This window comes from Ahaetulla prasina, chromosome 18 (assembly GCF_028640845.1).
Source record: "Ahaetulla prasina isolate Xishuangbanna chromosome 18, ASM2864084v1, whole genome shotgun sequence".
NCBI classification, from domain to species: domain Eukaryota; kingdom Metazoa; phylum Chordata; class Lepidosauria; order Squamata; family Colubridae; genus Ahaetulla; species Ahaetulla prasina.
The window spans coordinates 10,112,845-10,137,743 of record NC_080556.1 but is presented as its reverse complement, the minus strand read 5'-3'; the positions used below and the strand labels follow the sequence as shown (position 1 = coordinate 10,137,743).

Below are 24,899 nucleotides of genomic sequence, written 5' to 3'. Positions count from 1 at the left end.
TGGAACAGGGGACCTACTTCCATGTATGGTGGCTTTGCCCAGAAGTCAAAAAATAGTGGACTAAAATACAAAAATGGCAAAAAGATATCACACGTTGTCAAACAGAATTGAAACCTGAATTGTTTCTTCTGGGAATCATTAAAGGAAAATATCCCAGAAGGATTAAATATCTGATTATTCATATTATTACAGCAGCAGGAATCATACTCGCACAAGCCCGGAAAATGTCCACTATACCAACAGACTGAGTAATAAATAATAAGGAAGACTCGGAATACTACTCAACTTGGGAAAATTGGTATCAATGGGTAGAAATTAAAAATAGGAAATGTATAGAACAAAATAAGATATAAATTGTGTTTACATATGTTTGATTAAGTATTTATTTATTTTATTTTATTTATTTTATTTGTCACAACATTATATCTAAGCATAAGCATGAAATAACTATACGATATATAAGCATATATATGTAATAACTATATGAAATTGTATACGATCAAAGGGAACATTAGGACAGGAACGGTAGGCATGCTGGTGCTCTTATGCACGCCCCTTACAGACCTCTTAGGAATGGGGTGAGGTCAATAGTAGATAGTTTTTGGTTAAAGCTTTGGGGATTTTGGGAAGAGACCACAGAGTCTGGTAGAAATATTTGGGAATATATGAACAAAGTTAAGAATTGTGTACTGTCAGATTGACGTTAAATTGTATAATTATTATAGATGTCTTTTTGTCATAGATGTATTTTTATTTTTATTTTAATATTTTAAACGTTAATAAAGGTTTTTTGAAAATTAAAAAAAAGAAAAAAAATATTTGTAACATAATGTGGAGAGGTTGGGGAGCTGATGGCTTTGTGGGCCATTTCTCCTGCTGGCAGGGGAGGATGGGATTTGGTAACACATCTGGGACACACCTGACTGGGGTGGTGCTGTAATGAACTCCCTCGGCTAAATACAATCATCTAAATGTAATGAATAAATACTTAATAAATAAAATTGTCGCTGGGAAGCACTTGGGAAGCAGGTTCTGCTTCTCACAAGGGCTCCCGAGACCCCAGATTGCTCTTCCGGCAGCTTCTGGAGAAGAAAGTGGCCATTTTTCATAGCCTCCTCAAAGAGGAGGAGGAGGAACAGATCCTGGCTGGCGGGAGGCAGAACCGAAGTGGGACTCCACCTTTCCTGATGTTCACCCTGACGTGGCTTCCCATCCCTGCAGGACCAGTGGACGTGGGGGCCGGATGGAAAAGGTGCCATTCTCTTGGTGAACTGCGATCGAGACAATCCTACAGCCAAAGCGGAAGACAACAAGGACATCAAATTGACATCCAAGCAAGGTAGGCATCTGCGCCCATTCTTAAGGGCAGTTTTTCCTCATCCTCCGAAGCTTGAAGAGGTGTGGACTTCAACACCCACAATCTGTAGAAGCAGTGTTGTAAAAAGAAGGACACGGTGCTGAAGTACGGGTAGACCTCAGCTTATGACTGGTTGCATTTATGCTGGTCACAGAATGGGTGCTTTGTGGCCCAAAGTTATCGTAAATGGTCAAGCCCCTGTCCCGTGACCAGACAATTGTGAATAGTTGAGCGCATCAACCGAACTAAAGCCAGATTGTGGTTAATGAAAGCGTGAAGCTGGAAGTCAAATGTTTCTGGCTCAATTGGAATTGAATTGTTCTCCTTTTAGACCTCCAGGACATGTCCCGTATGATCCTGACAACTCAGGGGCCTAATGAAGTTTTTGCAAACTACCAGCTGACTCTCCACATCTCGAAAGCTGATGGTGACAAAGTGGGGGTCTTCTACGCTCAAGGTAAGTGTTGAAGGCCAGCAGGCCATTGGGCTTCAGGACTGAGGCTGAAGGCGGATGAAACCAAGACCCAAAGGAGAACGCTTATTCCAGATTCTTTTAAGTAACTATGGTGTTCAGTCTTCCTTTTCATGCTCCTCAACTAAAGAAAACAAGGGAGCATTTTCGAGAGGATCAAGCCGATACTTATGTTCCTTCTCCTGCACCAAAGAGGAGGTCCATAAAGGTAAAGAGATACATCAACAGGATAAAATTAAAAAGGCCTTCTCAGAATTTTACACTACTCTATATGCAAAAGATAAAATACCGAATAGGGACATTTATGATTATTTGAAAGATTATAAGGTTAATACTCTAACATTAGAACAAAGGGAGGAGCTGAATCGGCCGATAGCTACTGGAGAAATAGTGGAAGCAATTAAACAATTAAAAATGGGGAAAACCCCTGGTACAGATGGTCTTACAGCAAGTTATTATAAAAAATTACAGGATGAAATACTAGGCCCACTTAAAGAATTATTTAATCAGATACAACTAGGAGGGGGAATACCCCCGTCATGGAAAACATCTTTTATTTCACTGATACCAAAAGAGGAGCAAGATTGCTCTAAACCCAGTAATTACAGGCCGATCTCACTTTTAAATAATGATTATAAGACTTTTGTTAAAATAATAGCAGATAGATTAATGTTAGTTTTACAACAAAGAATTCATACTGATCAATCTGGTTTTATAAGAAGGAGGCAGATGAGGAATAATGTTAGACAGATTATTAATATATTGGAATATTTGGAAAAGAAGAATACTTCAGCAGCACTTATTTTTTTTGGATGCGGAGAAGGCCTTTGATCGATTGCATTGGGATTTTTTATTTAAATTAATAGAGAAAATGCAATTTGGAGATTGCTTTGTTAGAATAATTAAAGCGATTTATGGAGAGCAAACAGCTCAGATTATAATAAATGGTAGTCTAACAGAAGTTATTAAGATTGCGAAAGGAACGAGACAGGGATGTCCTTTATCACCACTATTGTTTGTTTTGACTCTGGAACCATTATTGGATAAAATACGAGAGTTAACGAAATAGAGGGAATTAAAATTAGATAATATGAGTACAAAGTTAGAGCTTTTGCAGACGACTTGGTGGTTACTTTAACAAATCCTATAAATTCAAGTAGATCTTTGTTGGAAACAATTGATAAATATGGAAAGGTATCAGGATTTAAAATAAATCAGAATAAAACAAAAGTGATAATCAAAAATATGTCTAAACAACAGAAACAAAAACCAGAGGAAATAACAGGATTTGAGGTGGTAAAAAAGGTTAAATACTTAGGGGTTTAGTGGAAGCAATTAAACATCGAACAAGAAACTTTATAAGAATAATTATGACTTGCTATGGCAAAAAGTTCAGAATGACATGAGTATCTGGAAAACATTGCAGCTATCGCTATTGGGGAGGATTGCAACTATCAAAATGAATGTGTTACCTAGATTTTTGTTTCTGTTCCAGATGATACCAATAATTAAGAAAGATAAAAATTTGGAGGATTGGCAGATTGGATTAATAAATTTATATGGCAAGGTAAAAAGGTGAGGGTTAAAATGAAAATAATTCAGGACTCACAGGAAAGAGGTGGCCTAAAAATGCCTAATTTTAAACTATATTATGAAGCAGTAGCCCTTTCAGTAATAAGTGACTGGTTTAATTTAACGGAGGAAAGAATTTTGAATATAGAAGGTTATGACTTGTTATATGGATGGCATGCATATTTATTTTATGAAAAAAAAGTGGATAGGGCTTTTAAGAACCATGTGTTGAGAAGTGTTCTTTTGCAGGTCTGGAAAAAATATTCTTATAAACTAGACTATAAGATTCCTATATGGGCGAGCCCCAGACATGCAATAGAGAATATAAATATAGAACAGAAACAGGAAATGATTACTTATAAAGAACTTTTGTACGAATTGTTTTCTGTAAAAGCCCCCTCTCTGTTTGCTCCTCTTTTGTTTCCTATGGGAGGGGCCAATCACTTCCAAGATGTGGCTTTACTCCCAAGTCGACCCTGCTTTCTTAGTTGTTCTTGTCTTCTAGCAGCTCTGCGCATGCACATACTGGGAACAGGCTCCAGCTGTTCCTCTGCCTCACCACTGTCTAGCTCCCTCTCTGCCTCCGACACAGAGCGCTTGTCTGGGTTTTTCTCACCCCCCAGGATTGGCCCATGTTCCTCCCCAACCTCCACACTGTCCAGCTCTGCTGGCCGCCGGTCGGCCACAACAAACTACCAGATCTGGATGAAGGTATGTACGTTTGCTTTCAAGAAACAAAGAAATGAATAAAATGAGATTGGGTTTTGATTCACAGAGAAGAAGGAGAAGAGATATTACAAACACGTTCTAGGATCCGGAAAGATCTCCTACCGTGTGAAATGGAACCCTGGTCAACGGGAGAGCGTTTTTTACGTGGAAGGGCTGAAATTTCCAGACATTGACTTCTCAGGGCTTGTCACTTTCCACGCTTCACTCCTGGAGCCCACCAGGGAGGTATGGAGAACATCAAAGAGAACCTGGGGAAGAGGGAGAAGGAAACACCTTTGACAGGGGAACGGAGAAAGCATCTGGAATGCTTTTCCAATCTTCATCATGGGACCTCTCTCTCGGACCTTCTTCCCTACTTCTTCACTTATCAGCTAGTCAAGGGAAGGCAAGTCGGGAAACAGGAATTCTATTTTATTACTGTAGAAAGTATGATGATCAGAATCTTGAAAACTTAAATTTAAATTTCCTTTAGTAAACAGGATCAGCACCAGAGGTGGGTTTCAGCAGGTTCTGACCAGTTCTGGAGAACCCGTAGCAGAAATTTTGAATAGTTTGGAGAACCGGTAGTAAAAATTCTGATTGGACCTGACCCCCATCTATTCTCTGCCTCCCGAGTCCCAGCTGATCGGGAGGAAATGGGGATTTTGAAGTAATCTTCCCTTGGATTGGGGAGAGAATGGAGATTTTACAGTATCCTTCCCCTGGAGTGGGATGAGAATGGAGATTTTACAGTATCCTTCCCCTGCCACGCCCACCAAGCCACGTCATGCCACACCCACCAAGCCACACCCACAGAACTGGTAGTAAAAATTTTTGAAACCCATCACTGATCAGCATATTATCTTGAGCTTCTTCCTTACCCTCTTCCTTTCCTGAATTAAAGAGAAGGTGTAACTCTCTTTTTGTTTTTTTACTTCAAGCCTAGCTCTTTACTCTTAAATCTTGTAACTTTTAAATGTTTAGAGGCATCGTTCTGGAATTCATCATATTTCTTGGTCCTCATCTCCTGTATTTCCTGCTTCAGGGGGTTCCAGAAACTTCCATTTTCATGGATACTTTGGTCTTTCGGGTTGCTCCATGGATTATGACCCCAAACACCTTGCAGCCAGTTGCTGTTTACGTCTGCAGGTAAGGAGTCATGGACCAGCTTACATGTGTGAAGTTTCCCATACAACCACCGTCAACACCCGAGCCCTTCTCTCTCCTCTGTTTCTGTCTTCTAACATCTCCATCTATTCTTCTGAATGTACAGTGTTGGTGACAATAAGGATTTTGTGGAACATATAAGGAAGCTTGCTACAAAAGCTGGATGCAAATTTATTATCTGCCCGAAAGAGCAAAATCGCGGCGACAGATGGATCCAGGTAGGTCACAGATGAGAGAGGCCATTTGGGACAAACAAGATCCTGATGCTACTGGAGAAGAAACTGGGGTAGTTCTTATCCTGTACATCTCCAGAAACAATTGGAGGTGATTTTAATCAATGCTACATGGCATCTCGTAGTGCATCCATTGGTGAGTTATGCACCAAAGGTTCAACTGAAATTCTTATCCATATTCACGGTTTCCAGTATTTTCTCTCTGTTGCTGTATGTCTATAAAGAATATTTGTAGCTCAGGGTTGACACGAGGGCTCCTTGGTGCTCTCTGAGCTTGGTTGATCTACCAAGGCTGCCAGACATTTGAAAACAGAAGAGCAACCATAGCACAAGAGAAGCAAGCACTCTGCAAAGCCAGAGCTGTATATCCTGCAACAATGGTGCTGTTCTGTCCCCTCCCTTCCTTCTCAAAACAATACACCAGCCGAGGCGGTCTGCCAGCAATTTATTTACACTTGGCTGGGTTCCTTCTGGCAACAAAAGTTCTGGCAACGTTCCTTCACGTGCCAGCCAAGTCCTTATCATTTAGCAGAGTGCCGACAGATCATTACCAGGGCAACCAGGAGTCTGCAGGATGATCTAAAGTATTCACAAGTAATCCCAGCCTTCAGTCCAAAGCAATCAAAGAGCCAATAGTCCACAACTTTGTCTGACATGGAGCACTCTCCCTGCTTTTATCCCCTGTGGGATGTGACTCCATGACTCAGCACTCCCTGGGCCTGCCCCACCCCTTCCTCTGCTGCGCATGCTTCTCTCAGCGTTGCTGTTTCGCATCTAGCCAAGATTGATCCTCAGCAGCTGGTTCTTGGGGCTTTGCCAGGGAGGAGGAGGGGTCGGGGGAAAGAGGCCTTGTCAGCTCCTCCTCCTCCTCCTGGCCTGCAGCTGGAATCTGGGATGGTGCCAGGGAGGAGGAAGATCCAGGGGGGGAAGGAGGCCTTGCCAGCTCCTCCTCCTCATTCTCCAAGTCATCCAGCTCCAGGAGGCTTGGCCTGGGGGCCGGAGCCACAACAGGTGCCCACACGTCTGCCCGACATGTGGCAGAACATTTCGTGCCCGTATAGGCCTCACCAGCCAGCTGTGGACACACTGTGGACAGCCCACAACCTGTTAGATGCCACGGTCCTCTTCGAACACGACGGATGAACATCAATTAGCTTCATCAGTGCTAGAAGGGAGTATGCAGAGAGGAGAGGAGGACTAGGGGGTCCTTGGTGCTCTCTGAGCTTGCTTGTTTTCTTACAGACGTTTCATGACCCAACTAGGTAACATCATCAGTGCCAGTAAAGAGTGCTGTTTGCAGTCATTTTATATTCTGGTGTCTTGGCTGTTTGTATGGGTGGGGGCACTCTTTGAGATTCTTTGGTTAGGCTGTTTACTGATGGCTCTTTGGCAGTTCCTTAATTGAGATATTGCTTACTTGATGATTGGTAAGCAATGCCCCAATCAAGAAACTGCCAAAGAGCAAATACGCTCCAGACATGATAAAGATTCAAAAACAGAGGGATTTTACCACAATATGACTAATTTAGATAAAATATTGACAGGTATTGATGACAACTTAATTAGGAAATTATATCGATATCTACTAGAATTTAAATTAGAAGAAGAACAAGTTAAAGAGATGATGATTGCCTGGGGGAAAAATTTTGGACATGGGATTGATTTAGAGGTATGGCAAAAACTTTGGACTCAAAACTATAAAATGACAATGGCTACCGCATACAAAGAGAATTTGTATAAGATGCTTTATAGATGGCGTCAGGGCGGTGAACAGGCAAATAAAATACAAACAAACATACTCAATAATTAAAACAACCCTTAAAAAACTGATTCAAATTTTGCCAAAAAATTTAAAATGACATTAAACCCCATAAAATTACAAAATTTAAAACCCATTCAACAATTCAATTAAAATTTAAAATTAAGATCAGGCCAGTCCAGCCATATGAAATAAATAGGTTTTAAGTTTGCGGCGAAAGGTCCTAAGGTCAGGTAGTTGTCGAAGTCCAAGGGGAAGCTCGTTCCACAGGGTAGGAGCCCCCACAGAGAAGGCCCTCCCCCTGGGGGCCACCAGTCGACACTGTTTGGCTGATGGCACCCTGAGGAGTCCCTCTCTGTGGGAACGCACCAGACGCTGGGAGATAGAGGCCGGCAGTAGACGGTCCCGTAGGTAGCCCGGTCCTAAGCCATGGAGCGCTTTAAAGGTGGTAACCAATACCTTGAAGCGCACCCGGAAAACAACAGGTAGCCAGTGCAGTCTGCGCAGGATAGGTGTTACATGGGAGCTCCGAACCGCTCCCTCCATAACCCGCGCAGCCGCATTCTGGACTAGTTGAAGTCTCCGGGTGCTCTTCAAGGGGAGCCCCATGTAGAGAGCGTTGCAGTAGTCCAGGCGAGAGGTAACGAGAGCATGAGTGACCGTGCATAGGGCATCCCGGTCCAGGAAGGGACGCAACTGGCGGATCAGGCGAACCTGATAAAAAGCTCTCCTGGAGACGGTCGCCAAATGATCTTCAAAGGACAACCTAAATGTTTAAGAACAAATCTGGAAAATGTTGGAAGTGTCATTAGATTTCTGGTTCATATTACCATATATGGTGGACATGTGTAGAGGCTAAAAGATATTGGTCTAAAATCCACACATGGTTGGAAAAGATGATAAAGAAATATATTGATCTTAAACCAGAAGTTTTTTTATTGGCAATCATAGCCGAAACATATAGTAAGGAATTGAGATACTTGATTCTAAATGTTTTGACAGCAGCAAGGTTCGTATTTGCTAAAAATTGGAAAAATGAAAAATTACCATCGCAGGATGAAATTATTAGGAAGACGATGGAGTGCGCAGAAATGAGCAAATTGACTTTAGAAAGTAGAGAACAAGAGGATAAACAATTCTGTAAGATATGGGATCTCTTTTATCAATGGTTAGAAGGGGAATTATGTTAAAAGGAATTAAGAAAGGTTAGAATACAGGGAAATGTTTAAACTATATAATTGTTTTTAGGGAACGGGCTTGAAGATGCGTAATATTAATTTGGAAAGTTGATTTTAAGGGAGAAATTGAAACGTTATAATTAACTAGAAATTATTTGATTATAGTGGAGATACATATCGTACTGATAAAATGTAAGTTTAGATAAATTAATTGGAATGTATATGGGCACACAGGATTGGGGATCGACCCATCGACGCGATGTATTTGGATTGATGAAGATTTTATGTATGTTTGTTTGTTAAAAATAAAATAAAAACTTCTTTAAAAAAAAAAACTGCCAAAGAGCCACGAGTGAACAGTCCAACCAAAGAATTTAAGACTGCCCCCACCTACACAGTCTGGCAGGTCACCAGAATTTATTTTATTTATTTATTTATTTATTTATTTATCATATTTATATACCGCCCTATCTCCCGAAGGACTCAGGGCGGTTCACAGGCACTTAAAAAACACATAAATACAATATAAAAACAATTAAAAAACTTATTCTATAAGCCCGTTAATTAAAATATAAAAACAAAACCCAATTAAAACCCATAAATTTAAAATCTAGCTCAGTCCTGCACAATTAAATAAGTATGTTTTAAGCCCGCGGCGGAAGGTCCGAAGGTCCGGAAGTTGACGAAGTCCTGGGGGGAGTTCGTTCCAGAGGGCGGGAGCCCCCACAGAGAAGGCCCTTCCCCTGGGCGTCGCCAGACGGCACTGTCTCGCTGACGGCACCCTGAGGAGTCCCTCTCTGTGAGAGCGCACGGGTCGGTGAGAGGTATTCGGTAGCAGTAGGCGGTCCCGTAAATAACCCGGCCCAATGCCATGGAGCGCTTTAAAGGTGGTCACCAAAACCTTTATAAATGAATATAAATGGACAGCAAACAGGACTCCCTATTACCACTGATGATGCTACTTAGTTTGGTATTGAAACGTCTGCAGGAAAACAAGCAAGCTTAGAGAGCACCCAGGATCTGTCAAAACTATGTCTCGACTATTTTTTATTTTTTTAAAAGTAACTTGTAGACAAATCTGGATTACTTTGCCTTGTGTCTCATCAGACTGAAATCCAAACCTCAGTTTCTATAAGCGGTTCCACACCGTAAAGAGGCGACACCTTTTTAATTTTGTTCCAACTCTTCTGTCCATTTAGGATGAGATGGAGTTTGGCTACATCCAGGCTCCCCACAAAACATTTCCGGTTGTCTTTGACTCCCCAAGGAACAAAGGGCTGAATTACTTTCCCTTTAAGGAGGTTTTGGTAAGTGGGTTCCAACTCCCCCCACCCCACTCCTGCGCTTTGATCTTGGCTGTTGGGGGAAAAAAAATCACAGTTCTGCATTTTATCCTCAACACTTATTCATCGAATTTCATGATTTTATTTATTTATTTATTTTATTTGTCATAACATTGTATATAAGCATAAGCATGAAATAACTATATGATATATAAGTATATATATAAGTATAAGCATGAAATAACCATACGAATTGGATACAATCAAAGGGAACATTAGGACAGGAAAGGGAGGCACGCTGGTGCTCTTATGCACGCCCCTTACAGACCTCTTAGGAATGGGGTGAGGAGGTCAATAGTAGATAGTAGACGCCCAGGGGAAGTAGATGCCCAGGGGGTAGACGCCCAGGGGATAGTAGACGCCCAGGGGAAGGGCCTTTTCTGTGGGGGCTCCCACCCTCTGGAACGAGCTTCCCCCAGGACTTCATCAACTTCCTGACCTTCGAACCTTCCACCGCGAGCTTAAGACACATCTATTTATCTGCGCAGGACTGGACTAGATTTTTTAAATTTTAAATGTTTAAATTTGGTTTTAAATCGGGTTTTATTATTTATATCTCTATTTTAAATATTCGGCCTATGTAATAAATTTTTTAAATTAATGTTTTTACTTTGTATATATATATATGTTTTTTATATGGCTGTACACCGCCCTGAGTCCCTAGGGAGATAGGGCGGTATAAAAGTATGAATAATAAATAAATAAATAAATAAATAAATAAATAAATAAATAAATAAATAAGATAGTTTTTGGTTAAAGCTTTGGGGATTTTGAGAAGAGACCACAGAGTCAGGTAGTGCATTCCAGGCATTAACAACTCTGTTTATGAAGTCATATTTTCTGCAATCAAGATTGGCGGTTCTACCTATTGTGTGCTCGTGTATTGTGTGCTCTATTGTGTGCTCGTGTATTGTTGTGTGCTCGTGTATCGTTGCGATTGAAGCTGAAGTAGTCTTCAACAGAAAGGACGTTGTAGCAGATGATTCTATGAGTTAAGCTCAGGTCATGTCGAAGGCGGTGGAGTTCTAAATTTTCTAAACCCAGGATTTCAAGTCTGGTGGCATAAGGTATTTTGTTGTGATCTTACTGATAGAATAGAATAGAATAGAATTTTTTATTGGCCAAGTGTGATTGGACACACAAGGAATTTGTCTTGGTGCATATGCTCTCAGTGTACATAAAAGATGTTCTCTTCATCAAAGATGAGATCGATAGCTCAGAAGGAGTGGAGGAAGTTTTATCCATCTCACAAAATACAGCATGGATAAAAAGAGGATTGAATAAGGTGTGTCTGATTTGACGCAACTGTTCGTTTTCCCTCCAAGGGTCCAGATTTTGGGTATGTAAAGCGGGAACAGTCTGCCGAGCCGTCTCAGTCTAGCCTGGATGCATTTGGAAATCTTGAAGTCAGCCCTCCGGTGAACGTCAAAGGCAAGGAATATCCCCTTGGGCGTATCCTAATAGGTGCTGCTCTTCCTAGGTAAGTGATGACAAGACACCAGAAGAACATTCCCACGTACCTGTGGTTTAAACTCAGAAGTGTCTTTAAGGCAGAGGTGGTCAAACTCCATTTCATTGAGGGCCGCATCCAGGTTGTTTGACCTTGGGGAGGTGGGTGGGCATGGCCAGGGGGACACGGCCAGCTTGACATCACTTGTGTCAGGGGCATCTTTTGCTGTTTTTAGGGTGGCTCCGCGGACCAGATCTAAACACCCCGTGGGCTGGATCCGACCACCCGGGCCTTGAGTTTGACACCCTTGCTCTAGGGGTTTCTCTTCCCATATGGAGCTTCTGGGGAAGTTTGCCCTAACATCCACACAGAATTGTGGATGCGTGAGAATATAAGAACGAGGGAAAGGGGGAAGAGGAGAGTGGATGGAAATACAGGACAAGCAAAGAGAGTAAAGGATTTTAAGAGAGAGAAGGAAAAAAGGAGAAAAAGAGAAAGGAAGAAAATTAAAAAAAATAGCTGACAATATATTAAATGGCTTAGATATTAATAATAGAATTTGGAAGCATAAAAAATACTTGATAATATATTCAATGGTTTAAATGTTAATAGAGGAATTTGAAAATATGAAAAGTCTTTAATTGTGATTATGGAATTCATTCAAAGCATCAGAAGTGATATTATGAAGATTAACTGAGTTCTTTTTCTTTTCTTTTTTGTTTATGGTCAATATTATATTTATTTTTATTTATTATCAAACTTATATACCGCACCATCTCCCGTAGGACTCAGGGCGGTTCACAGGCATATTAAAACAATATAATAAATAAGCATTTAAAACCCAATTAAAACTAAATATTAACTTAGCCTGAACTGTTTTGAACTGTTTTGAACTGCAAATATATGAATGACTCTAATGTTTGATAAGTAGTATATATAAAATTTTATAAATATCAATGGGGAAATAAAGGGTTTAATTTAGAGGGAGTAAGGGGGGGAGGAAAGAGGGAAGTTGCTAAACGATTAGAATTCAGGGCGAAGGATAAGATTAGATATACAATATAAATTATTATTATTATTATTATTATTATTATTTTTCACATTTATATACCGCCCTATCTCCCCAGGGACTCAGGGCGGTTCACAGGCACTTAAAAATACATATAAATACAAACTAAAATAACAAGTAAAAAACTTATTCCGTAGCCGAATTGTTAAAACCATATAAATAATAAAACCCATTTAAAACCAAAAATTTAAAACCAAAAATTTAAAATCTAATCCAGTCCCGCGCAGATGAATAAGTGTGTTTTAAGCTCGCGACGGAAGGTTCGGAGGTCCGGAAGTTGACGAAGTCCTGGAGGGAGTTCGTTCCAGAGGGTGGGAGCCCCCACAGAGAAGGCCCTTCCCCTGGGTGTCGCCAGACGACACTGCCTAGCTGACGGCACCCTGAGGAGCCCCTCTCGGTGAGAGCGCACGGGTCGGTGAGAGGTATTCGGTAGCAGTAGGTGGTCCCGTAAATAACCCGTAAATAAAAGAAAGAAAACAAAAATGAGAGAGAAAAGACAAAATGCATATAAATTGTGTTGGAAGAGAACTAAAAGTTGTATAAATATGAAACCTGGCCAATATTTTGTTCAGAAATTTTTTTTTGTATGTTGGTATGTGTGTTAAAAAATAAAAAAAAATTTACAAAAAAAAAAAGAAGAAGTTAATGACGTTCAATCTTCACTGCGAACATCAGTAGGGATGTGCATGAAAAGTTTGATTATTCTAGCAAGACTAGATTATTCTAGCAAAACTCAGGAACCAACTCGAGAAAAAGCTTCCAGAAAGTAAGCTGAGGGAAGATTTTAAACAAGGCTATGGAGATTTTAAAAAATATTGTATTTTTCAAAGGTAATTTTTTTTTTAAATTTGCATTTATATCTCGCACTTCTCCGAAGACTCAGGGCGGCTTACACTATGTTAGCAATAGTCTTCATTCTATTTGTATATTTATATACAAAGTCAACTTATTGCCCCCAACAATCTGGGTCCTCATTTTACCTACCTTATAAAGGATGGAAGGCTGAGTCAACCTTGGGCCTGGTGGGACTAGAACCTGCAGTAATTGCAGGCAGCTGCTGTTAATAACAGACTGCATTAGCAGTCTGAGCCACAGAGGCCCATGGATTGGACGAAGAGGGATTGAATAAAAGGGAAAGTGTCATTTGTTTGGATGCCAACCTTAATCAAAAGCTGCCCTGTCTCATTTATCACTGTGGCTTATCTTTTAATGTATACTGTTATGACTTAGGGTGGCGTGAATCGATCAATTTTGGTGCATTAACAAATCATGGTTTAGCACACACCATGAGAATTTAGATCTACCTTTTGCGGGTTTTTTTTTTTTTTTTAGGAACAATGCCCCAATGTCCAAACTGGTCAAGGACTTCCTCTACGGCCAAGTTGTACAATCTCCCATTGAACTCTACACGGATTGGCTCGTTGTGGGACACGTAGATGAATTCCTCAGCTTCGTACCTGCCCCAGACCAGAAGGTATGGATCCGTACTCTTCTTTCAAACTTGAAAGAGCATTAAGTGACCGATTTGCATAATTAGTGAACATGTCAAGGCAACTTTGAAGGCTGGTCAACAGCTGCAAGCAGAATTGTTTGACATTCTGCATTTCCACCCAGCGATGCAGCTTCTAAGTCTTCTATAAAGTGTCCTGCAAGACCCTTTGATGAAATATGGTTGTATTTACAGAATTCACCACCAAGAGACATTTTCTTTATGGGAGACCCTATTCCTGGGTCCCCAACCCTTAGTTCTTGAACTAGCACCGGGCCACGGCATGTCAGAAACCGGGCCGCGCAAACAAGGGAAGTCCCATCCGTGGGATGGAGGCAGCACACAAACCACGCCCCCTCTGGTCCACAGAAATCCTTCTCTCCATGGAACCGGGCCCTGGTGCCCAAAAGCTTGGAGGCCACTGCCCCCCGTCCTTCTTATCCCCTCAAAGAAATTGGCCTAACCAAATGTCAGCTTGCCATTCTTAAAGAGCCTGGAGGCCTATAAGGTCTATAAATCAACCCACACTGATATATCACTGATATATATATATATCAACTGGTCCAGAATGCGGCTGCGTGGGTGATAGAGGGAGCACCTCGTGGCTCCCAAGTGACACCTCTCCTGCCCAGTCTGCACTGGCTCCCAGTGGTCTTCCGGGTCCAATTCAAGGTGCTTGTTATCACCTTTAAAGCGCTCCATGGCTTAGGACCGGGATACTTACGGGACCGCCTACTGCCACTGGTAGCCTCCCACCGACCAGTGCGCTCTCACAGAGAGGGCCTCCTCCGGATACCATCAGCCAAACAATGTTGGCTGGCGACCTCCAGGGGGAGGGCCTTCTCTGTGGGGGCTCCTGCCCTCTGGAACAAGCTGCCTCCGGGGCTCCGTCAACTCCCCGACCTCCGGACCTTCCGCCACGAGCTGAAAATGCTGTTATTTCGACGTGCAGGACTAGCTTGAACATAGTTTTAAATCGGGGTTTTTAAATTGGGGTTTTTAACTGGGGTTTTACTTGTATTTAAAAAATTTTAGGCCATTTATCGAATTAGTTTTTTTATACTGTTTTTAATCTGTATTATATGTATTCTGGTTTTATTGGCTGTCAACCGGCCTGAGTCCTTTGGGAGAAGGGCGGTATACAAATATAATAAATAAATAAATAAATATGGAGGTCCTTATTCATCCAGGTCATGGTTGTCCCAAAGGTGCTTTTTCAAAATACCGCGTTTCCCTGAAAATAAGACCCTGTCTTATATTTTTTTTGAACCACGAAAACTGGGCTTATTATCAAGGGATGTCTTATTTTGGGGGAAATAGGGTACCACTTCACAGTGCTTTGCAGCCCTCTCTAAGCAGTTTACAGTCAGCATCTTTCCCCCAAAAACCAGAGTCCCCCATTTTTGCTGACCTCAGAAGAATGGAAAGTTGAGTTTGCAAGGTAGACCTTTGATCCAGCTGTTAACCTCTAGGGTTTGCAGAGACCAAGAACTGGAACTGATCAAACAGCAGGGCTCTACCACAGAATACCTCTTCCCTAAAATCCTTGACGTGAGAAAAAGCTGAAATAACTTTTTTATTTTATTTTGTCACAACAGTATATACAATCATCAACATAAACAATAACCCATCATGAGAGAAAAAAGTATATATAAGTAAAAGTATAAGTATGCATATAATACTATAATGAAGAGAACAATAGGACAGGAACGGTAGGCACTTTTGTGCTCTTATGCACACCCCTTATAGTCCTCTTAGGAATGGGGTGAGGTCAACAGTAGACAGTTTTTGGTTGAAGATTTTGGGGTTTTGAGTAGAGACTATGGAGTCAGGTAGTGAGTTCCAAGCGTTAACAACTCTGTTACAAAAGTCATATTTTCTGCAATCAAGTTTGAAGCGGTTGACATTAAGTTTGAATCTATTGTTTGCTCTTGTATTGTTGCGATTGAAGCTGAAGTAGTCTTTTACAGGAAGGACATTACAATAGATGATTCTGTGCGTTAAACACAGATCATGTCGGAGTCGGCGGAGTTCTAAGTTTTCTAAACCCAGGATTTCAAGCCTGGTGGTATAAGGTATTTTGTTGTTTTCGGAGGAGCGAAGAACTCTTCTAGTAAAATATTTCTGGATGCGTTCAATAGTATTAATGTCAGAGATGTGGTATGGGTTCCAAACAGTCGAGCTGTATTCAAGAATAGGTCTGGCAAATGTTTTGTATGCTCTGGTTAGTAGTGTAGAGTTTTTGGAAAAGAAGCTACGTAAAATTAAGTTTACAACTCTTAGAGCTTTTTTTGCTATGTAGTTGCAGTGGGCTTTGGCATTAAAGTCATTTGATATGAGAACTCCAAGGTCTTTGACAGGGAGGGGGTCGTTAGTAAGGTAATGTCCATCAAGCTTGTACTTGATATTAGGGTTCTTTTTACCAATATGTAAGACTGAACATTTGCTGGTTGATATTTGAAGTTGCCAAGTTTTAGACCAATCGGAAACAAAGTCAAGGTTTGTTACCACCCTTCTCTGCACATGTGGGATAGAATAGAATAGAATATGGCAGTCAAAGTGTCCAGGGCTGCTGCCCTGCAAGAAACTTCTCCTAAGCTGCTAAATTTTTATTTTTAGGCTGCTAGTCTTTTCTCTCTTCTTCTCTGCCTTATTTCTTACTCCTTTGTTCCAGGGTTTCCGCCTGCTGCTGGCCAGCCCGAGAGCCTGCTTCAAACTGCTGGAAGAGAAGGAAAAAGAAGGCCACGGGAAAGCCAGAATGCCGGAAGGTGATTCATCGTGTCCTCTGCAGGAGATCAGAACTGAAAGAAAAGATAACTGGGAAGCCCAATTTTTCCAAAGGATGTTTCATTTTCTGAAAAGGATGAGGTCAACTTTTGGGCTGGGTTGCGTTAAAACGGATTGTGTTTCTCCCTTCCAACATCGTCTTTCTACCCACTGGGAACAAGCAAGGACTCTAAACTGTTACAGTAAACAGCTTTCTCTATTATAGAATAGTTAACAATAGTCCTTCTCACCAAGCACTGGACTTCTAACTGGGGATTATTTATTTATTTGTTATTTATTTATTTGTTATTTGTCAAACACAACAGTATATGTAAGCATAAGCATGAAATAACTATATGAATTTGATATAATCAAAGGGAACATTTGGACAGGAGCGGTAGGCACGCTGGTGCTCTTATGCACGCCCCTTACAGACCTCTTAGGAATGGGGTGAGGTCAATAGTAGATAGTTTTTGGTTAAAGCTTTGTGTTGTGCCTCGTCCTCCCTCCTCTCCTCAGCTGGGCCCCTCCCTCCTCCTCCCGGGCCTGCTATCAGATTCAGAGTCTGATAATGAAGAGGAACGGCCTGGCATGGCTCCAGCCCCCAGCACTGGCACCATGCCCGGACAGAATGTCAGGAATGAACAAACAAACCTCACTCCTACAGCGTGTGAGCAGGGAGCCAGTCACGTGCTAGAATTACTGGCAGCAGATCCAGAGGAAGGGAACTCACAGTGGACGGATCCCCGCTTCCGGAGATCTGAGAGGCGACGTCAGCAGAAGGAAGGGAGGGGCAGGCCTGGATAAGTGCTGAGTCATGGAGCCACACCCCACAGCCTATATAAAGGATCAGCTTGAGTCAAGCAACTTTGAGTCAAGCAAAGTCTCCTTTAGTTTGCTGAAGTCACAACTTGGATTCCTGCCTGCCCTGAGAAATCTGAAAGGAATTTGGCAAAGCTGCAGAGGCTTCGTGGCCACGCTTGATACGGACTTCCTAGACCTGGTTGTCAGAGGGGGAGGGGGACACGACACTTTGGGGATTTTGGGAAGAGACCACAGTCTGGTAGTGCATTCCAGGCATTAACAACTCTGTTACTGAAGTCATATTTTCTGCAATCAAGATTGGAGTGGTTCACATTAAGTTTAAATCTATTGTGTGCTCGAGTATTGCTGCGGTTGAAGCTGAAGTAGTCTTCAACAGGAAGGACGTTGTAGCAGATGATTCTATGAGTTATACTCAGGTCATGCCGAAGGCGGCGGCGTTCTAAATTTTCTAAACCCAGGATTTCAAGTCTGGTGGCATAATTAAAAGGCACATGCATGCCAAAAACCAAAACTGTTTTCCTTTTTTCTGAACAGGACCGGAACTCCAGGATCAGAAAGATCGTTCCATATCAGAAATTATTGCTGACAGATTGTTACGGCAGTACAATGATAAGTGCCAAGTAAGAGCCTGCTATTAAATCTGGAGACCGAGTGATCCAACAATGAGGACTGAGGGATTATTCACTGTCTTTCAGTTCAGATGCTGATGGCCTTAACTAGTCAGTAAAACATTAGAGCAAGGATTATACAATATATGAAGACGGACCCACCTTTCCAATTAAATTCTAAAACTTCTAGGGCAACAATGGGGAACCTTTTTGGCATCGACTGCTCAAAACGGAACATGTGGACATGCGCGGCGAGTGCACACATGCTGGGTTTTTTGGCCAGTTTTGTCTGTTTTTCAGGTCATTTTCAGGCTGTTTTTTTGCGCCATTTTCAGGCTGTTTTTCAAGCCAAAAATGGCCTGAAAATTTCCCCAAAATCGGCCCAAAAAGGTCCCCCAAACAGCCCAGAAAACAGCCCAAAAATGTTTTTAGGCCATTTTTCGGACTGTTTTCTGGTATTCCGGCGCCCGCAAAAACCAGCTGGATGGAGCACTAAGATTCACTTAGGTTCACTAAGGGTTAAATTGCAACCTATGACCATCATTTGTATTGTAAATGTTGTACCTTTGATGAAGGTTTTTTTTCCCTTTCCTTTCCTTTTCTGTACACTGAGAGCATATGCACCAAAACAAATTCCTTGTGTGTCCAATCACACTTGGCCAATAAAAAATTCTATTCTATTCTATTCTATTCTATTCTATTCTATTCTATTCTATTCTACTCTATTTTGTTGTTCCATTCCACTCTCTATTCTATTCTATTCTATTCTATTCTATCCTACCCTACCCTATCCCATTCCGCATATTCTATTGTATTCTATTCCATTCCACTCTCTATTCTATTCTATTCTATTCTATTCTATTCTATTCTATTCTACTCTGTTCTGTTCCATTCCTCTCCTCTCCTATTCTTATTCTATTCCATTCCATTCCACTCTCTATTCTATTCTATTCTATCCTACCCTATCCTATCCCATTCCGCATATTCTATTCTATTCTATTCCATTCCATTCCACTCCACTCTCTATTCTATTCTATTCTATCCTACCCTATCCTATCCCATTCCGCATATTCTATTCTATTCTATTCCATTCCACTCTCTATTCTATTCTATTCTATTCTATTCTATTCTATTCTATTCTATTCTATTCTGTTCTGTTCCATTCCTCTCCTCTTCTATTCTATTCTTATTCTGTTCCATTCCACTCTCTATTCTATTCTATTCTATTCTATTCTATTCTATTCTATTCTATTCTATTCTATTCCTTTCCATTCCATTCCATTTCACTCCCTATTCTATTCTATTCTATTCTATTCTATTCTATTCTATTCTATTCTATTCTACTCTACTCTAAGTGACTTAGGGATCATTTTTCACACCTAGGACCGTTGTGGCATCCCCACGGTCAAGGGATTTATGTTCCAATGCTTGACAACTGACTCCTGACTGTTGCAGTGCCCCAGGGGGGTCACACGATCCCCTTTTGCGATCTCCTGATAAGCAAAGTCAATGGGGAAGCCAGATTCGTTCAACCACCGTGTTACTTATTTTAACAACCGCAGTGATCACTTAACAAACCCAGCAAGAAAATCTTAAAATGGAGCGAAGTTCACTTCACAAATTTCTCACTGGGCTCTATCGTGGTCCTAAGTTGAGGACTGCCTGCCCTGAAGTTACGGCTTCATTGAACTCTCTTTGTGGGCACTGAAATATTAAGTGTGGCCTCTCCCAACTCCTCTCTTTTCACTCAAGCTCCACTTTCTTCCCTTTTCAGAAGTGTATTGATTGGAACAGAAAAACCCTTAAAGAGGAGCTGGGCCTGGCAGAGGAAGACATTATTGAGATACCTCAGCTTTTTCAGTCTTCTTCCTCATTTCCTAAGGTTCCCGTTTCTGAAGTGCTCAAGGTTCCCGCTGGGGCTTATTTCCCAGACATGGTAAGACTCCAGCTGTTGTGTCTTCGGCTCCCGAGCCTGGCCTCCTGGCAGAGTGACTCAGGGAGTGAGGGGGAAGAGCCGACAGGGCTTCCCTCTGCAGGACCTTCCTCTCTGGCTCCGCTCCAGGTTCCAGAGGCAGGCTAGGTGGAGGAGATGATGAGGGCTCTTTCTCCCACACCTTCCCCCGCCCAGGCAACGCCTCAAGACCCAGCTGCTGACAATCAGTCCTGGTTAAATCCCAGGCATCGCAGAAAGGAGAGGCGGGAACAACAAAAGAAGGGGTGGGGCAGGCCTAGAGAGTGCTGAGTCACGGAGGCACACCCCACAGGGTATAAAAGCAGGAGGAGCTGCTCTATAGCTTCTTGTGGCGGACAAAAACTGACTCTTGGAAACTTTGGCTGCAATATTTCGAGTCTAAGAATTTGGCTTCTGGATTTCTGTTTATTTCTGAACTCTGCAGTTACGCTGGCTTCTCAGGAGATAAGAGAACTTGGCAGGCAATTGCAGGTTCATTGCCAGAACTGATCTCTGTCGTAGGAATAAATTGCTGGCAGATATAGTCAGCTCGCGTGTCTTCTTGGTTGTGGTTGGGGGGGGGGGACAGAACACCAGCCCCAAATGTGGTTTGAGAAGAACCAGCTGTCAGCCTGCCCCAGATCAGTGTTTGAGAAAATAAAAACCCAACTTCATGTTGAAGAATTTGGTAATTTATATCATACAAGTCTGGATGCGGTGGAATCAAAGCTGGAACTGGAAGTAAATCAAAACCCCAGAGTCATATTCTCTCCTGAACCCTCCCCCTACTAGAGGTCATACAGTAATAGTCCAATGTCTTCTTTCTCCTCAGCCAAGTGTAGTTTCACTTCCGATATTCTCCCTCTGTCAATCTTCTGAATGGAATGTGGAATCAGCAGCTGCCGTTACATTCACGCGCCAACACAATTCAAACCTCTAGTTTTGAAAATGGCTTTTCCCCTCTCCCCCACATACAATGTCAGCCGACGCTGGGAACAGTGAAAACCTCCCCCCCTTCTCCATAAAGCATGTAAGACAATCAGTAGAGCAAACTTTTAACAAGGTAATAAAATAGTCAGATAATCTAGTAGGAGAAATACACTAAATTAAAGCGGAGGCTGACACCAGCCAAGAAGTGACCCAGCAGGCGCTGCCAGTCAAAGGTTCAGCTTAATCCAACTTCGGTTGTCCTTTGGAGAAGCAGAGGGCATATCACCGGGAGCCAGATTTGACCTTCTGGTTGCCAACCCTGGCAAGGGTGGTGTGGGATGACAGGAAACGCAACACACACTTTTGATGCGTTGGTTGGATTCACACATCACAAGAAACTTTCAAGACAGTGGTTCCAATCCTTTGTGGCTTGCTGGTCCAGCTGTGGGGGAGGAGAACTTGGCTGCATTGAGTGGCGAGCCAGCACGCACACAACCTTTGAGCAAGGGGTGGGCTGGCGCACACACATATATGCAGCTCAACTTGCATAAGTGGCAATGTGGCACGCATGCAAGTGGTCCCTGGCCCATCACTCGTGCGAGTTGTGCGCATACCTGCACGTGTGCTCCAGCCAGCCACTTGCGTTGCCCAATCCTGGGACTCAGCTTTGGCCCAGGGGTTGGGGACCCCTGCCCTAAGATGTTTCTTTGGCTAAAAATATTTGGTGAATTCAGAGCTGTGTATTCTGTTCACTTCTACAGCATCCTTCTGAACAGCTCTAACATGAAGCCACACAATCCGACTGAAGGTGCTGGGATACAGATGGGAAATCAAGACTTCATTAGTTGTCCCTCGTTAAGAACTTAACCCCCTTGACTTTAAAAGTAGATGGAGAAGTGGACCGTTAAAACTTACCGGTCTCTGCCATAGAATTTCACTAGGGTACAAAAGCATGGAAGTTGATTGCAATCTAATCTATTAGACTACTTGGTTTTCTCCCTCCTGCAGGTGAACATGATTGTTCTGGGGAAACACCTTGGCATCCCAAAGCCGTTTGGGCCCATCATCGACGGCCAATGCTGCTTGGAGAAAGAGGTCCGACGTCTCCTGGAGCCCTTAGGGTTGTCCTGCAATTTCATTGATGACTACGGAACTTACTACTTCTGGCATGGCGATGTTCACTGTGGCACGAATGTCCGCCGGAAGCCCTTTTCCTTCAAGTGGTGGAACATGAGGCCTTGAGGGCCTCATCAAACCTTCTGTTTTCCACCCAATGAAGATGATGAGACAGACCTTGTGCGTCTTCTCCTGCACTTCCTCGGGAAATTCAGTAACTTTTCCAAGAATTCCTGGGCGATTCCTCTTTTTTTTGGCCGTTATATGAAGGTGCTTGCGAACTTCTCTTGTGATTTAGATTTTCTCCAGTATCTAAGGTGGCTTTTCTCATCTTTAAATGTACGAGACCTGCCGAAATGCTGTCAAGTTGTGTTTCCCCAATCACCCTGAAGAACAGAGAGCAGCTAAATTCAGGCAGGATGTCCTAATCCTTCTCCTTTTCCACGTATGATAATTCTAAACCAAGTTATAGAGGTCCAACGAGACATTTCATAACCCTAGTAGGTTCATGGGTCCTTCAAAGAATGCTATTTCTCTCACCTCACCAAACCTTGTCAGCTCAGGTTTAGTCACTACAGCCTAGACAAGCCAAGTCGGATTGTCACAAATAACGAATCGCCAAAACACTCTTTAAAAGTAGACATTCCATAGATATAGAACATTTCCCCAAAAAAAAATTGGTCCAAGGTCTTGTGAACCTGGGATGAAGGAGTTGAAGAAAAATAATTTTTGACCTAAAAGTACTTAGTGGCTGGCCCCAGATGCGTTGCAAGGACCGCCAGCCCTTCCAAGTGTACAGATCAAACTAGCGATGATGAGTAATTAATCCATATTTTAGTTTCATGCTAATTTCTATCATTTCAAACCACTTGATTTGCAAAGAGGCATTATGACGGTGCAATGATTGTGAAGTCCGTATTTCTTTGGCTGTTAATTTTTAAATGGAATGCATACTGCCGAATTATTTTAATATTAAAAAAAAATCGCAGAGGCTTTTCTCACAGATCTACCAATTGTTTGAATAAATCGTGAAGAACTTTTAAGCATTCTGTGCCATTTTTTAAATCAATGCAACCGTTATATGGTCATAAAGGCAGAATGAGAGGCGAGGTAGTCCTCGATTTACAACAGTTGGCTTAGTGACTGTTCAGTGTTACAGCAGCATGAAAAAAGCGACGTGACTGTTTTTCAGAATTATGACCTTTGCAGCATTCCCTTGATCATGTGATCTAAATTCAGAGGATTGGCAACTGGTTCATATTTATGAGAGTCGCAGTGTCCCACGGGGTCATGTGATCCCCTTTTGAGACCTCATGACAAGCAAAGCCGATGGGGAATCTGGATTCACTTAACAACCGTGTGACTAATTGAACGACTGCAGGGATTCACTTAGCGAAGGTGGCGAGAAAAGTCGTAAAATGGGCCAAAACTCGCTTAACAGAGGTCTCGCTTAGCAACAGTAAATCTGGGCTCAATTGTAGTTGTAAATTGAGGGCTACCTGTACATAACTAGAATTTTTAAAAAAATCAGAGGAAGGTGCTATTAGTGTCAGTACACCTACATGGAAAATATGGAGACCCTGCAAAGAATTTTGGACTTCTGCTCCCTAAAGTACAAGACCTGCGATGGGTCCTGTCGTGTCCCACTCCTCCTCTGACGGCCGGGTCGGGGAAGTCCGTATCAAGCGTGGCCGCAAAGCCTCTGCAGCTTTGCCAAAGTTCTGTCCGAGTTCTCAGGGCAGGCAGGAGACCAGGATGTGACTTCAGCAATCCAAATTAGACTTTGCCCGACTCAAAGAATGCCAGAAAGCAGATCCTTTATATAGGCCATGGGGTGTGGCTCCATGACTCAGCACTTATCCAGGCCTGCCCCTCCCTTCCTTTTGCTGACGTCACCTCTCCATTCTCCGGAAGCGTGGATCTATCCACTGCATCGTTTCGTCCCCAGCTGCCGGCAATTCCAGCTTGTGGCTGGCTTCAGGTGCACATGCTATCGGGGGGGAGGTTTGTTTGCTCGGTTTGTCCGGGCATGGTGACAGGGCTGGGGGCTGAAGGCATGCCAGGACATTCTTCTGCACTATCAGTCTCTGGCTGAGATAGCAGGAGATGAGAGGGGCCCGGCTGCGGAGAGGGGGGCGAGCAAGGCACAACAGGTCCTTTTCACTGACCCTTCTCTGTTGACTTCAACCATCTCCAACATCTCCGTCTAACCTCCTTGACTAGTTTCTTCTGATGATCTTACTCTCTTACTTTCCATGTCTTAAGAGAGATGACCAATGTGGCGAGCACTACAATATCAGATGTTCTCCAGAGTTTAACCCAACTCAAAAGTATCTCAGTAAAATTGCCCAGGGGCTGCCAAGCAAGCAGTAGCACATTCTCCAAAAAGTGGGATCTTATAATGGCAGGCTTCCTTCAATCTCCTCCTTTGGGGGTTTACAATTTGACTGGGATTATGGCTTGTCTCTTCCAACAAAAGAACAAGTAAAAAACAACATTATTTACGGGACCGCCTACTGCTGCCAGAAACCTCCCATCGACCTGTGCGCTCTCACAGAGAGGGCCTCCTCAGGGTGCCGTCAGCCAGACAATGTCGGCTGGCTACCCCCAGGGGGAGAGCGTTCTCTGTGGGAGCTCCGGCCCTGTGGAAAGAACTACCTGTGGGGTTACGTCTTCTCCCTGATCTTCGGACCTTTAAGCGCGAGCTCAAAACCTTCTTTTTTCACCAAGCAGGGCTGGCCTAACGATACAGTTTTTAATTGAGTGTTTTAATGGGGTTTTAAGGGAATTCTATTTTATTAATTTTACCTAGAAATTTTTAATCCTTCAGCTTATTGAATCAGATTCTTAATTGTTTATTGTATTTTAAATTTTTCGATATTTATGTTTTATTTTTGCTGTACACC

The 24,899-nt window shown here is 42.5% G+C and overlaps 1 protein-coding gene across 1 annotated transcript in view; it reads left to right on the top strand.

Annotated features, from left to right (window-relative positions):
* LOC131187221 (protein-arginine deiminase type-3-like) overlaps positions 1 to 23,731 on the top strand; it is a 28,736-nt gene extending 5,005 nt beyond the window's left edge. The window contains exons 5-19 of the mRNA XM_058161461.1: positions 1,222 to 1,339; positions 1,689 to 1,814; positions 4,177 to 4,355; positions 4,502 to 4,515; positions 5,094 to 5,258; positions 5,383 to 5,494; positions 9,646 to 9,753; positions 11,115 to 11,269; positions 12,607 to 12,609; positions 13,641 to 13,817; positions 16,417 to 16,766; positions 17,923 to 18,008; positions 19,714 to 20,034; positions 21,577 to 21,685; positions 21,860 to 23,731. Coding sequence (XP_058017444.1) covers positions 1,222 to 1,339; positions 1,689 to 1,814; positions 4,177 to 4,355; positions 4,502 to 4,515; positions 5,094 to 5,258; positions 5,383 to 5,494; positions 9,646 to 9,753; positions 11,115 to 11,269; positions 12,607 to 12,609; positions 13,641 to 13,817; positions 16,417 to 16,766; positions 17,923 to 18,008; positions 19,714 to 20,034; positions 21,577 to 21,685; positions 21,860 to 22,119 — 2,283 coding nt within the window. The 3' untranslated portion in view covers positions 22,120 to 23,731. The remainder of the gene's footprint in view (positions 1 to 1,221; positions 1,340 to 1,688; positions 1,815 to 4,176; positions 4,356 to 4,501; positions 4,516 to 5,093; positions 5,259 to 5,382; positions 5,495 to 9,645; positions 9,754 to 11,114; positions 11,270 to 12,606; positions 12,610 to 13,640; positions 13,818 to 16,416; positions 16,767 to 17,922; positions 18,009 to 19,713; positions 20,035 to 21,576; positions 21,686 to 21,859) is intronic.
* Positions 23,732 to 24,899: the final 1,168 nt, after the last annotated feature.